Here is a 14,814-nt window from a genome sequence, read left to right as displayed (position 1 = left end):
CCACGACATATATATGTGCTACAGCAATTGATAGTTTGATACACAGTACACACAACGGATATAGTTTTTTTGTTAAGAAAAAAAAATTGATATTTTAGTTTTCTTTTATTTATTTTTTTCAGCAGCAATTGAACACTATCACTAAAACACATTAAGCCACCGTTTGGTTGGGGATTAAGAGGTGGAATAATCCCTTAACCCCCAATTTATACCCAAACACCACTCTTAAAGGGTGGGGTTAGTAAACCCCACCCCAAACCGGGTTAGTAGGGTTTACTAACCCCACTCCCCCTCCCAACTTTAATCCCGCACGCATCCCGAGCCCTCACATTTTTCTTCTTTATCAATCATTATCTTTTTATCCCACCTACTCCAACTAAATACTTTTTTTCACTATCTTAGACTAACTCCAACCTCCAACCAAACACAAAAAAATTTTAACACCATTTTAACTCTGAACTTAACCCTATTCCTGGAATAGCTACTTTTTCTTAATCCCGAACCAAACGGTGGCTAAAAGACTCGCGAGCATTAAAGTTTGGAACGAGGAGTGACTCTGATTGGAAACTGAATTGATCAAAATGGTTGACCCAAATCCGACCCTCTCTAATGATCCACTGTTTAGTTCAGTGTCGCTTACTCTAATGAAGCATCTCCAATGTGGGTGATCAAACTCCGCGTGTGCGTATTTTCGGAGTATTATCTCCGACTTTTTTGAATTATAGCAGTAGATTGTTTGGAATGGAATCCTAAGAAAAAAAGAAAAATAAAAACAAGGAAAAAATTGAAGCTCTAATTGGTGATTAGGTTGACTCTAACAAGCTCAAATTCAAAGTGTGTTTAGAAGTTAATTATTCTGATGCGTTAAAATGAATACTAATATATAGAACTCTTTAAGTTATGAGACGTTTTGAAATAGTCATAATTAAACTTCAATCTTTTGCAATTGATTGCTTCGTGATTTTCGTTTGTTTATTAAATTATTTTTATCAATTAAATATATTAGTGATCTTGCTAAAGTTTATAATTTCAATAGCTTTTTAGCTGAACGAACAATCAATTTTATCATAAATTAATAACTAATAGTTAATAAAGCTATTAATTAGTTCAAAGCAAAGCCAACAAAAATTTAAGAGTAAATTTTAATTTGATTTTCTGCGATTTAGTATGCGGTTTAAATAGTTATCTGAACTATTTTATAATTAAATGATTGGTTTACAATAAAAATATATGCCGTTATTTAAACAGGATAAAAAATAATATTAAGGCGATATATGAGTCTTGTTATAGTGCTCTTAAAGGTACAAAACATTTAGTGCTTATAAGTTTTCCTCTGGTAGATCTTTCTCTTTGATTATTTTTATCCGTTAGATTCTATTATTCAACCAAATATCTGCTCAACTCTATAAAACCACTACCATTCTAACTGTATATCTCTTAATTTAATGACCGAAATCTACAAATTCTAAGAACTTGGTATTTTTAAAAATTTATAGAAGCTGAATTCATTATTAAGCTATTAATTTTTGCGGTGAAATAAAAATAAAATTACAAAATCATCGGCTACTCAACTATGAATTCTTAAACTACAAATTGAAAACATAAAAATATATTAAATTTTAGAATAGTTAAAAACAATTAATTTGTTGAGACGCGGGTCTTAAAAAAAAAAGAAAAAAAAAAAAGAAGAGGTATTAATTAGTCGAGGGTGTTTTCAAATTGGATTTTGGCCGTCTTTTTTTGGCGGGAAAGTCAAAAAAAAGGGGCGGGGAGTGGGATGGCGCGAATAGTTCCACTCATGTCGTTTTTCTTACAACAACTGGACGGACCAAATTCCCACAAAGCGGCCGACACGATCGTGGGGAGCGGCAAAAAACATGGCCCAAACCCTTCCCCCCCAAATCAAATTTTAAATTCTTTTAAAACTTTTAAGTATTTTTTAAATAATACCTTTTTCTTTTTTTTTTTCCATCTCAGAGGACATGTTTTCTTTAAAAAAAATAATAATAATTAAAAAAGGTATTTCTAACTATTTTTATTTAAAAGAATAATATTACAGCCCATGAAGTCCTTTTCTTCAGGTACGCACGTCCCCACCTCCATTAAACTCTCCCTTTTCAATTTTTTTGGCTCCCCCAAATTGTAGGTTTTTTTTATTGTGTGATTTGAATTTTCCTCTTCATTTTTGTTTTATTTTATTTTATTTTATTTATTTTTTGTGTGGGGGTGGAGGGAGGAGGAATTAACGGGATATAATAAGAGTGGTGGCGTCCACTCATAAACCGTGCCGGGGGGCCCACGCCGTTTGTCGCCGGCAACCTGGGGATGGCGAATGTAATTTTCTCCTGGACCGGGCTCACCGCGGCCCGCTCTCTTACGGCTATTTCTTATTAGAGGTTTTGAAGCAAAACTTTTACTTCTTTTACTGTCTAGGTTTTAAAATTCATCTTCAAAACTTGAGTGTGTATATATATGGAAAAACTTCAAAGATCCCTCTTGTGGTTTCACTCTTTCTTACTTTAGTATCCTGTCGTTTAAAGTGTATCAAGTTAGTACCCTATAGTTTCGCACTTTCTCACTTTAGTATTCTGTCGTTTAAAGTGTATCAAATTTGTACCCTGTGGTTTCACATTTTCTCACTTTAGTACCCTGCGGCTTAATATTTCATTAAGAGAAAAATAAAATCACAGGGTACTAACTTGCTACAAAAATAAAACCACAGAATACTAAATTGATACAAAAATAAAACCACAGAATACTAAACTTTAAACCATACGGCACTAAAGTGAGAAAGTGCGAAACCATAGGGTACTAACTTGATACACTTTAAACCATATGGTATTAAAATGAAAAAGTGCGAAACTATATGGAGGTTTTTTGAAGTTTTTTCTATATATAATAAATAGAAAATTATGTTACTATTCTATAGATAGTACCAAATGATTGTATTATCAAGTTTTTAGTCTTTAGATGAAAAGATGTATGGTTAGTATAATAGTGGTCTTCTAGGTTGAGTGGGTGGTTAGTTGAATAGTATAATCAAACAGGTGAAAATAATTGAAGCGTAAATCTAATTGCAGAAAATTTGATAGTAACAAGAGCTTAGTACTATCAATAGTATAGTAACCGAATTCTCTCTCTCTCTCTCTATATATAATATGTTTTCTGTCATTTCAAAAGTACAGAAGCCTTCATATTACTGTAGGCCTTCGTATTTTTGAAGGTCTCTATAGTCGTTGAGTATACTAATTGATGACAAAATGTTCGGTAACTAAAAAAAAAAATAAAGACCATATTACTGCAGAACTCCAATTGGTATTTTGTGATTGTGCTAGAGAAAGGAATATTTGATAGAAACAATAAATAAAACAGTCTTCATAATGTATGCAGTACCCCCCCCCCCCCCCCCCCCCCCCCCCCCCCCCCCCCCACCACTGCACCGGCCGCGCCCATCCTCCTAAGAGTAAGAGAAGAGTTCGTCCTCATCCTATTGGCAGCGGCAAACAGCGCTAGCGGCGAAGCGAAAGGGTGGCATGCTAAAGTGTGGAGTTTTAGTTTTTGGGGAGTAGGCAGGTAAACGAAAGGAGAAAATTGCCGGCAAGCGTGAACCTGCCAGGAAGCACTGCCGCGGACAGCGAAAAAGGGAGGTGGTATCGCTTCATCATTGCGAGGACGCCTGGTTTGCTAAGGCGCCTGGTCCAGGTGGTTCGTTCTCTTATGATATATCTTTATTATTTAATATAAATTATCAGATAAACAAATNCCCCCCCCTCCGAGATTCCCAGATTCCCAGAACGAGGACAGGCGGGGCGGTGTGGTTACCGCCTCTCCCCCCATCCCCTCATAAAAAAATTTAAAATGCATTAGTTATATTAATAACATAATATTTTTAATTAATTAAATAATTTTTTAAAATTAATTTGTCGCATTATTAATATAAAAAAATATTTTTATTATATTTTTTAAAAATATATATAATAGACTTATTATTATTGATATAGTACAAATACGACACAATAGATTTTCTCTTTCTAACACACACACACAAAACTACATAACACACTATTATGTAAAAATAATAATAAAAAAAAATTATGGAAAATGCTTTTATAGGCAATTCTTGTTGCCTTTTGGTGATGCATTAATAATTTTAGACAAGCTGTTGCCCTTACTGATGATGCATTTAATAATTTGAGACAATCTATTGTCCTTATTCGTGCATTAGTACTTTTTAAGTGACATTTTTATAATGTATAAAATTAAATTATTACCTGTACTGGTGTATATATATATACATTAATATATAAAATAGTTTATTTTTTTTGCTTTGTATTGGAGTATTTAAATATAATTTTATTGGTGTGCATCACAGTATGTTAAAAGCCTATTATGTAGATATCTAATTAAGTAGTTTTAAGAATTAATAATAGTGAACTAACCATTATTTGGTTTATAGGAAGTTTGCATTTTTTTTTTATGTGATACAATAGATCTTTTATTAGGTACCAATATATAAGAATTAGATTTTAGTTTTAAAATTAATTTCTAGGCTTAGTTACAGTTTTCTATATTTTACTTTACATATTTTTATACTTTCTATACTCTTTTTTTTTTTTTTTTCTCTCTCTCTCTCTCTCTCTCTCTCTCTCTCTCTCTCTCTCTCTATATATATATATATAAAATAAAAATACATAAAAATAATAATAAAAAAGTTAAAAATATCATGATAAAAATTTTTAATGATTATATCGTGAAAATTTATTTTATATTTTTTTTATAATAGTTGACTAGTAACTCTTAATAAATTTGTTAGATTTTATATAAAATAATAAAGTTATTAGCAATGATATAATCAAAGATTAGCAAGAAAAAATAAGGGTGGACATATAAAAATAAAATAGTACAAGATGATAAAATAAAAAAAAATTAATATAAAATAAAAATTAGTAAAGTATAATAATATAACAGTATCTTTGAAAAAAATTATGCAATTTAGTAAATAAAAATAACGGTACTAAACAATAGGGGATGTTTGTTTCATTGAAATTTGACTTAATTAGGTTAAAGTGAAGTTCGGTGAATTTTTTTTTTTTTTTGTTTCGTAATTATGCAAATGAATTTTTATTAGTTCTGCTGTTTGTTTGATTAACTCGAGTTTCGATTGTAATTTTTTTACGACGAACCAAATAATTAATGTAGGTGACCGTTTATGGCGAAAATGACTTACCCCTCCTCCGCTCCCACCCCACTTCTAGCGAAATAAACATGCCCATAATGTAGCAGAACACAATTAGTTAAGCCAGATGTTTATCGTTGATTTTTGATAAGTAATTAATAGTTGTATAAGATGTAATTGTATACCTGGTGTAGGTAGGTCCCTCACAGTTGTACCGACACACATGACACATTTAAAGCTGCAAACATGAGAAAAGTCAAATGACACCTTTGACCGATTGTTTAACGGCGGTGAGTTTACACGGCGGTAACCGGATCCCGTCGCCGTTACCGTTTCAGCCTTTTTGCGGTAACTGCCTTTTCCGTGGCGTGTTTGCGCGGAGCAACGGAGGAGAGGTGTTTTGCGTGAATAAATGCACAAAACCCCTTCCCTTCCTATTTTCGTCCTATTTTCGAAATTCAAAATTTTACTAGCACAATTAATTCATTCATTATCTGGAATTTCGACTTGATTGTTGATCTGTGTTTTGTAACCAAAAATTGTAAATTTTTACTCCCACAAATAACCCAACTATTTACGCAATATTTGCGCATTTTAGTATGTTCTTAATAGTTTTTTTGAGAAAAAAGTATGTTCTTAATAGTTAACTTAATTTTCTCTCTAGGATTTGTTGAACTAACCAAGCCGATAACGATAGTTTAGTTGAATTAGAAATAGGACGGTAGTTTAAGTGTCTAAGCTACTTGAATTATTAACAAAAGAGAAGCGTCCTCTATAGTTGGCCATTTGGTACTCCTGGGGAACTTGGACACTGACCCTTCCTAAAAGAGCCAAAAATCTTCTTAGTAAAACTCCGCTTTTGTCTTAAACTCCATCGTAATATTTTCTACGGGAGAAAATAATCATTCAATGGCACTTACACCCTTACTGTTGGTTATTTGAAATTGAGTATAAAATATGACATTATTGTGCAGTGAGAGCAGCATAATATTATTGGAATAAAATAAAAATTGAGATTAAAATGTATAGTCATATATTATTCTATGCTTTGGTGATATGATATAAGTTTTGTTTGAACTAGTATATGAAATATACGCAACATGCCTATTAAGATCTAATTAGTTATAAATTTTTATCACCGTAGATACAATCTATCTACAAATTAAGACTGAGCACAATATATTAAGATTTGATGATGGTTCTCATCGATAATAGAGCAGAAAAAATTTTTCAAAAAAATATGAAGTATAGATGTTTTTATGTACTTAAATAAAGGATAAGTTTTATCAGTTTTGTACTTTCTCACCTTAGTATTATATAATTTAAAATATTTTAATTTTATACTATGAGATTATTTTTTTTTATTTTCTTTCTATCAGGCTTTAGTTAATTTTTTATTAAATCATATACAAAAAACTTGAGATATTCCACCAATAGTTTATCTAATATTCACGTTAGTACTCTTTAGTTTTAATTTTATCACTAATTTAACAAAAAAAATTAATAAAATAATTAATAAAAATAAAAAAATTATATAATATAAAAGTAATACACTTTAAACTAAAAAATATTAAAATAATAAAAAAAATAAAATCACATAAATAATATTTATAATTTTTTTTTAAAATAAATAAAGGACTTGTTGGATAAAAATAGTAAGTTTTTGAGTGCATCACAGCAAAATGGCAGTGGTGTGCAGAAGGGAAACAGGTGGCAGGTGGGTCGGATACGCGGACAAACGTCTACACCCAACCGCAAGCCCCAAAAAATATTAAAAATAAAAATAAAAATAAAAAGCATTGCAGGAGATGCGACTGCGAAGTTGGGGTTAGGGTTCATCTCTCCATTTTGTTTTTTTTCCCCTCACAAGTTTGCATAGTTATTAATTAATACACGTCGCCCCCTCTATCTCTATTCCTCTTATTATAACCAAGTGGAACCTCTTATATAGTCTATTATTACTCTTTTTATCTCTCTCCTCTCAACATTCCCTCTCTCTCTCTCTCTCTCTCTCTCTCTCTCTCTCCTCTTCTTCTTCTTCTTCTTCATCTTCTCAAATATCTCTCCTCGATGAAGAGAGAAAGTGAGGGGGAGAGGGGAGGTGGGGGGGTTGCCCATTTTCTCTCTCTTAGGGTTTCTATATAGTCGCCATTTTTGGGGTCGGAGAGGGGGCCCAAGAGAGTGGGAAACAGGGGAGGAGGGGGACAGGGCGAAGTGAGTGCTATTATTGTTCCTTCCCCTACCAGCAAAAGCCCCAACTGGCGCGAGCCACCGACCCCGCTTTCTCCTTCTATTTCTAGTAGGGCTTTTTCCGAGTTCCGACCCACGAATCGGAAAAGCGCTTCTGGGGTTTGGGGGCTTGCGGGATTTTTTTTCCTTTTTTTTTTTTTTTTGGGCGACTTTTGGGCATGGCGATGACCGAGTTGGAATCGGCCGAGTTCTGGCTCCCTTCCGAGTTCCTCGGCGACGACTACTACCTCGAGGAGGCGAAGGTGGGCAACGGAGTGGGGTTGGGGTTGGGGTTGGGGTTCGGGTCGAGCCTCGACTCGCCCGCGGAGTCGGCGGAGAGCGACGAGGAGGACTACATGGCCGGGTTGACTCGCCGCATGGCGCACTCCTTCCTCCTCGACGACGACAAGGAGCCCACCGCTACGCAGAACCCTAAGGTCGGTTCCCCCCATCTCCTCTTAGTTTTCGCTTACCCACCATCGTCCTCCACACCCGCTGAGTAGCAGGTCTGTTGATGCGTGCTGTTGTAGCCCCGGGTCATGGCCGGTTCCCCCCAATCCACTCTCTGCGCCATGGGCTTGTGGTCGAGCTCGGGCCACGACAGCCCTAACGGCCCATCCCAGGTTCCGTCTCCTCCGTCCTCTCCGCTAGAAACCCTAGCGGAGGACCCCTGGGATCTGCTCAATCTCGCCGCCGACGAGGTGATGCGGATGAGTCTCCACGAGCAAGGTAACCACCGGAGCTTCAACGGCGTCAACCTCTCGGTCCCAGCCCAGAAACCCTCGTCTCCTCCGATTCGCGCGCCGCCGAAAAACCCTAATCCTAGCCCCAACCCTTACCCTAACGGCGGCTACTACACCACCCCGCTGATGACTCAACGCCAGGTTCAAGTTGCTCAAGTGAGTTCTCTCTTCGACCCCTCCCTCTCTAATATTTCCCCACTTTTACGNTTGTGGTGCTTCGGGGCAAAGCAGTTTCATCACCTGCGGCAACAGCAGCTTCTGAAGCAGCAGCAGCAGCAGCAACAAATCGCGGCGGCGGCGCCGCAGTGGGGGAAGCAGAGCAAGAGAAGCTGCGTCGGCGGCGGTGAGGGGCGGTACGCGCGGCCGCTGGGTTTGTCGCCCGCGGCGTGGCCGCCGCTGCAGAAAACGCAGTTGCCGCAGCCGCAGCCGCAGCGCGGTTCGGGGATGCGCGCCATATTCCTCACCGGCGCGGGCGCCAAAAAGGAATCCGCGGGAACGGGCGTGTTCCTGCCGCGTAGAGCCGGAGCCCCCACCGAGCCCCGCAAAAAACCAAGTAAATAATAATAATAATAATAATAATAATCCTTGGCTTAAAACCATTTTAAATTATTATTTGTTCTTTAATTATTTTTTTTTTCTGGAAATTGTTCTTACATATATATACGTATTCTTTTATTTTTATTCCCAATATTTGGGAACAGGTTGTTCTACCGTGCTTTTACCGGCGAGAGTTGTGCAAGCTTTGAATCTAAATTTGGACGAGTTCGGGGCTCAACCGCGCTATCCGGGGGGCTTTGTTCTGGATCATGGTTAGCCCCACTTATTATTATTATTATTATTATTTGCTTTGTTTCTAATTAACAATTTAATTAACCCCTTGTATTGTTCTATAATATAATTTCAAATCTATATAATATGTTGTTATTCGTAGATGCTCTTGTTGGCCGGAGCAACGCCGGGCTCTCCCACCACAAACGCAGCAGCAACCAGCTGCGTCCCCAGCCGCACCCGCCCTCTGCGGTCGCAACCGCCGCCGCGGCGCCCGCACTGCCTCATGAGCTCCGCCTCCCCCAGGAGTGGACTTACTAACCTCTTACTAAGCAGTAGCAAGTACGTAGTGGTAATAATTTGTAGTGGCAATAGCAGGTTAGAAAATGAAGGATTATAAGTACTAGTAGTAAGTATTGGTTTGTTGATTTTTGATGCCGTCGGGTTAGTTCATATTGGTTTATTTTGGGCGAGGGTTTGAAATTTGAGGGGCCTAATTGGAAGGTTGTCAGCAACTTGCAGGGTCATGCGGAGAGGGGTTGGATTAGGGTTGGAATGAATAAAATATGAATGTTTTGGAGACTCAAGACTCAAGAGAGAGCAAGAGAGAGAGAGACAGAGTTAGTGCAAGGGTGTTTTTGCAAAAATAAGAGGCTCCCTATCTTTTTTTTAGAACTATTACCTTGGATGCTCACCTAAGACCCCACCTATTTCTCTTTCCTTTTGCAGCCTTTCTACTTGCGAAAGAATCACAAGCAGATGGGCTTCAGAAATTAAAAAAAAAAAGAAAAAGCATTACTTGTTGTGTTTGTTGCCTTTTTATTTTTGTTTTCTTCGTTATGATGGAATATGCAAATTATAAAAGGACTGCTCCCTTATATTTGTACTACTTCTAACCAATGTCTCTGTAATATTGAAAATTAAAAGGGTTTTAATAGTAATATAGTGAGGTATTAATATTATTGTTGTGTACATTTTTCACCCTTTTTTTTTTTTTTCTTGTCGAGTATTTATTTGTTTGGAATCAATGTGCTGATGTGCTTTGGTTGGGTACTCGAAATGGTTTCCTGATTGTGTCGGGCGTGACATTCGCTGCCTTTTCTTTTATGAAAAGAAGTGAGAGATGTTCCATTATGTGTGATCGTTATTGTACGGCTGTGATGGTAAAAGAGGGTACATAAATGTTCATGGGTTGCTTAGGCGTGAAGCCTTAATTGAGCTGTGACTTAGCCTTAATCTTCCTTTTTTTTTTGTTTGAACTTCCCCCTGATCTCTATTTTTAGAAAGTTAACCCTGTAATTTATTTATACTCATCCAGATCACATTACCCTGGCTCGGTCAAACTCTATAATTAAAGATTCTTTTGCGGCGTTTAGACCAAAAGTGCTTAGGACTTAGCGCATGCATGTATGCTTTGCTACTCTAATGTATGCGCTTATTAATTGGAAAGGGACACAACAACAACAACAAAAAAAAATAATAATAAAGAGGCTGAATACAATAATTAATAACATGATCCCTCTGAACTTGAGATTATTATTAGTTGATTTATTGGGGTCGGGGTGTTGATTGTTGTTCATGATGGGCTGGGACTTGGGGTTGAGTGGACTACACGTTCTCCCAGTGAGGTGGGTTGGCGCTGTGGGGTCGAGAACTCAATTCAAAAATGAATGGGGTTGGGGTTGGGGTTGGGGTTGGGGTTGGAGTTGGGGTGTCGAGATCCGTGAAAAGGCTGTGATACCTGTAGTGGGTTCCACCAACCACTCCCATGTGCCCGTCACGTTGCACCACACACCCCCTCCTCTTCCCGGTTTATTTTTTTCGGGGGAGAGGAGAGGATGCGGCGTTGTGGGCCCGGCCCGGTCCATGGTTGCAAATGAACCTCAGCTTATTCCGGGGTCTGCTCTAAGAGATATTTTCGAATGTTTATCATTATTATTATTATTGTTATTATTATTGCTGTATTATATCACCGTTTTGTCATTAGTTATTTAATATGTGATGTGTGTTGTGTCCCTATCAGTATGGGCTGGACTAATTGGAGAGCTTCGTTCTATCCCCGAATCATAATGACGAGAGGCCAAATCGGAGTTTAATTTGAAGATCAGGTCTCTATGGTGTTTTTATTGGTTGGTTTACACAGACTGCGAAAGCAACATATATAAGGCGATGGGTCCCCTCATGTCACAGTTCATTAATTAGTTTTACCTTCTAATTGTTTTTCTTTATAGGCGATCTTCGTATATATATGCCGTTCCGAGAAGGATGATTAAAAATGATAAACTAGAAAAGAAATTGGTTCCGTTTAGTTCAACTTGGTTTTAGCGTGCAGTTTAATCAATCTATGCAGATTGTTGTTCCGATTTTCCTACTCTACTTTTGAGCAACAACATGACAAAGGAGATGAAAGAGAGTCAATGGGTATCTTTCGACGGTTGTTAAACCACTTACGCACGATGGGAGGTGCATATATTTCGCACGAGAATATTAGCTAAATTTCTCCCCGATTTTTTCTCTTCTCTGCAATTTCTAGTCGTATTTTCTGGCGATCGATGAGCGCGACCACGTCGTACGATGATGATGAATCAAAAGTTTGAACATTGGTCTTTTAAATTGTCGCGATGCCAATTACACATGGTACTACTAGCTGAATGAATACTGGGAGTTCATTAATCACTACACGTGGTGAGAACTTAATTGCCGTCACGTAGTAGGTAAGCTGCCTATTTATTGATTGATTTTTTTTCCGTTCACTATACGAACCCATTGAGCTGGGTTTCACGAGTCTCAGTCGAACCCGAATCCGATCCAACTAATTTCGGCCCGGCCCATACTAAACCTTGGACCAAAGTCATAAAAGATTTGCAGTGATAGCATTGGCACAGAATTTTATTAAGAGTACGGGCTCTTTAATTCTTTGATCCATCAGGCCCGTGGAGGCCCATGAAATTGATATCTTGGACGAGGCCCTCAAAGGCGGCGAACGAAGACCCGCCTTCCTCAGCACTGCTTCTAGCAGCAGCCGCCAATTCGTGGGCCGACCGTCTGAATTCCTCGGCCGTCTCTCCTTCCATCACTTCCCTCATCATTCTCTCCGCTGTTCTTCTTTCGCTCGCGTCTTTCATATCCAATTGCAATCCAATCCAATCCTCGACACCTTGCTCCCGAACCTGCTTGTGATCAGCTGGTCAGCGAAATATGGCCAGTAGTATATCGTCGGCACCCCGACTGTTATGCTCTCCAATTTCGAGTTCAGAGCACCGTGGGTCAAGAAGCCGACCACAGCCCTATGGGCCAGAACATCTACCTGGGGCCCACTCAACCAAACGGACCCCTATCTTCTTTATCAACAACACAGAAAAAAAAAAAAAAAAAAAAAAAAAAAAAAACCTTGTTGTTTGGTTGTCAAATAATATGAAAAATTGAGTTATTAAAATAATTTGATTTATAGCACCTTGATCTCTTACTTAAATCTGATGACTTGCAATCTACTTTAGAGTTACACCAAAAAGGTTTTTGATGAGCCAGGTTCAATACATTAATACGTCAACAGCTACAATACAACATCTTTAGACTGAATGCATAAAGGTAATAATATCGGCTACTGCATTACCAACGTCAAATAAGGAAAATATAATAGTGCATTTTTGAAAAGACCAGAAACTAAAATTCGCAAATGTTACGGCAAGTAAATATCATGTTTCATCGTACCCGAAACCATTAATTGGGCCGGGCCAGAGATTTTATATGTTGGACCAGCCTTTGAAAGGCCGCGAACGACGACCCGCCCTCCTCGACGCTCTTCCTCACGGCCTCCGCCGTCGCCTTCGCCGACCGTCTGAGCTCATCGGCGGCGTCCCCTTCCATGGCTTCCCTCACCATTCTCTCCACCGTACTGCGTTCGCACGTGTCTTTCATGTCCAATCCGATTCTCCACACCTCGCTCACGAACCTGCTATTGATTTGCTGGTCGGCGAAAAACGGCCAGCATATCATCGGCACTCCCTCCACCATGCTCTCCAGGGTCGAGTTCCACCCGCTGTGCGTCATAAAGCAGCCCACGGCCCGATGGCCCAGAACCTCCCTCTGCGGGGCCCAGCCCACGACCCGGGCCCGGTCCCGGTCCCTCGCCCCTTCGATCATGGACTCCATCTCGTCCGTCCATCCCCCCTCCTCGATCAGATCCGGCCGCACAACCCACAGGAAGCGTCGACCGCTGCCCACCAGGCCGCGCCAGAATTCGAGGAACTGCTTCCGGGACATCACCGCGAAGCTCCCGAAGCTCACGTAGACGACGGACCGCTCCGGCTGGCCGTCGAGCCACGCCACGCACGTGCGGTCCTCGCGCCACAGGCTCGCACGTGCGGGTGCGGATTCGGATCCGGAGCGGAGGGCGTGCAGGGGTCCGACGGCGTAGGTGACGGGCATGCGGGCGCGGATGCTGGAGAGGGCGGAGGGCTCGAGGTGCTCGCACGTGTTGAGTATGAAGGCGCGCGCGCGGGCGCTGTGCGCCGTGACCTCGGCCACGAACCGCAGCATCGGGTCGTCGGAGCTCCTCGCCTCCCTGCAGAAGCTCGGCAGGCCTCGAATCGGCTCGTCCAGGTCGGCACCCTCTGCATGCGTGGAAAATTATTCCTACATATTATTAGTTAATTTAATTTGTCCTAAAAGATTATATATACATAAGCCCCGATACGTAGTACTAATTTGTTTTGTTTAATTGTTAACCCGGAATGGGGAGCTCCCCGCTCTGTAGGAGCTTGGGGATGCAGTAATAAGCCCACACGCTGGACGCGCTGGGCGTACGGAACGCCATGGCGGGGATTCCCAGTTCCTCCGCGATATCGATGGCGAAGGGCATGATCCCATCGGCGATCACGCACGTGACGCGCGGCGCCCGGCCGCCCGACCCCTCGCGCAGATCCACCAGCAGATCGCGGTACGCCTGGCTCGATCTGGCGCGCAGGGACGCGTCGAGCTCCAGCAACCGCGCGGCCGAGCGAGCCCGGTCGTCGGGGAGCCCGTCCGCGATGGCCCGGAACTGGACTTTCGGCCCCGGCCCCCTCCCCGGAAGTGAGTTCCCGCTGGAGCTGCGGAGGAGGCGGCGGTGGTTGTACTCGGTGTTGAGGAAGGTCACGTGGATGTCCGCCGCCGCCAGGAGCTCGGCCAGCTGGAGCATGCAGTTCAGGTGGCCCTGCGCCGGAAAGGGGAATATCAGCACGTGCGTCGATGCCGCCGCTCCTGCTGCTGCTGTGACGTAACTATCGCTCGTCATGTGGTAATATTTAATTGGCCTGTGAGTACTCTATGCTGCTCCTCCGGGATAGGTTCTAGATGACCACAAGATAATATAGTGCTGTGCTGGTCCTGCTGGATCAATTATAAGAGAGACCCGTAACGTATTTGTTAACGTTCCATAGTAACTAGCTAGTGACGTGGGGAGGGATTTATCTCTTGGCACCAAAATTTTCGATTTTAACAATAACCGTACATCAAAAAAATATAAATATTCTGAATATTTTGTGCATATGATCTGTTCCCAAATTACAAATAGCACACCCCAATACTGTAATTGTTGTTTGGAGCTTTCTGGTCAGTAATGCACCATGCGCAAATTATTAATATATATATGTCAACAAAAGAGCACGTAATCTGCCACTAGATCATTAATCATGAATTAAAATTTGTCTATTTAGAGAAAAACATGAGAATAAATATTTTTCTAATAGAGGTTGCTGATGGGTGATGGCCATTCATTTATTATTGTAAATCGAAAATGATTGCTTAACTGAGGGCATTAATTTTATCTGGACCATGCTGTTTAATTTGTAGGGGTGCAGTCAAAATAATTTTTTTTAAAAAAATCTCACATACGTAAACAAATACTAAATTTAATTT

At 40.2% G+C, this 14,814-nt stretch overlaps 2 protein-coding genes across 2 annotated transcripts; one reads left to right on the top strand and one right to left on the bottom strand.

The window, feature by feature from the left end:
- LOC109719394 lies at positions 7,233–9,888 on the top strand. Its single transcript, XM_020246040.1, has 5 exons — positions 7,233–7,842; positions 7,936–8,304; positions 8,380–8,701; positions 8,850–8,957; positions 9,080–9,888. The coding sequence occupies exons 1-5, from the start codon at positions 7,585–7,587 to the stop codon at positions 9,235–9,237; spliced, it is 1,215 nt and encodes a 404-aa protein (XP_020101629.1). The 5' UTR covers positions 7,233–7,584; the 3' UTR covers positions 9,238–9,888.
- LOC109719726 (7-deoxyloganetic acid glucosyltransferase-like) lies at positions 12,380–14,278 on the bottom strand. The gene is made up of 2 exons (XM_020246517.1): positions 13,645–14,278; positions 12,380–13,529 (listed from the first exon to the last, which is right to left on the bottom strand). The coding sequence occupies exons 1-2, from the start codon at positions 14,189–14,191 to the stop codon at positions 12,637–12,639; spliced, it is 1,440 nt and encodes a 479-aa protein (XP_020102106.1). The 5' UTR covers positions 14,192–14,278; the 3' UTR covers positions 12,380–12,636.

This window comes from Ananas comosus, linkage group 13 (assembly GCF_001540865.1).
Source record: "Ananas comosus cultivar F153 linkage group 13, ASM154086v1, whole genome shotgun sequence".
Classification (NCBI taxonomy): Eukaryota; Viridiplantae; Streptophyta; class Magnoliopsida; order Poales; family Bromeliaceae; genus Ananas; species Ananas comosus.
This window is presented reverse-complemented; position numbering and strand designations above follow the sequence as displayed.

What these genes read in the sequence shown, in the direction of transcription:
- LOC109719394 (XM_020246040.1), top strand. Translation starts at nt 7,585, where the DNA reads ATGGCGATGACCGAGTTGGAATCGGCCGAGTTCTGGCTCCCTTCCGAG. An exon ending in GCCAGGTTCAAGTTGCTCAA is followed by an intron (nt 8,305 to 8,379) that starts GTGAGTTCTCTC and finishes GGGGCAAAGCAG; the next exon opens with TTTCATCACCTGCGGCAACA. An exon ending in CGAGCCCCGCAAAAAACCAA is followed by an intron (nt 8,702 to 8,849) that starts GTAAATAATAAT and finishes ATTTGGGAACAG; the next exon opens with GTTGTTCTACCGTGCTTTTA.
- LOC109719726 (XM_020246517.1), bottom strand. Translation starts at nt 14,191, where the DNA reads ATGACGAGCGATAGTTACGTCACAGCAGCAGCAGGAGCGGCGGCATCG. An exon ending in CGGGGAGCTCCCCATTCCGG is followed by an intron (nt 13,530 to 13,644) that starts GTTAACAATTAA and finishes CCACGCATGCAG; the next exon opens with AGGGTGCCGACCTGGACGAG.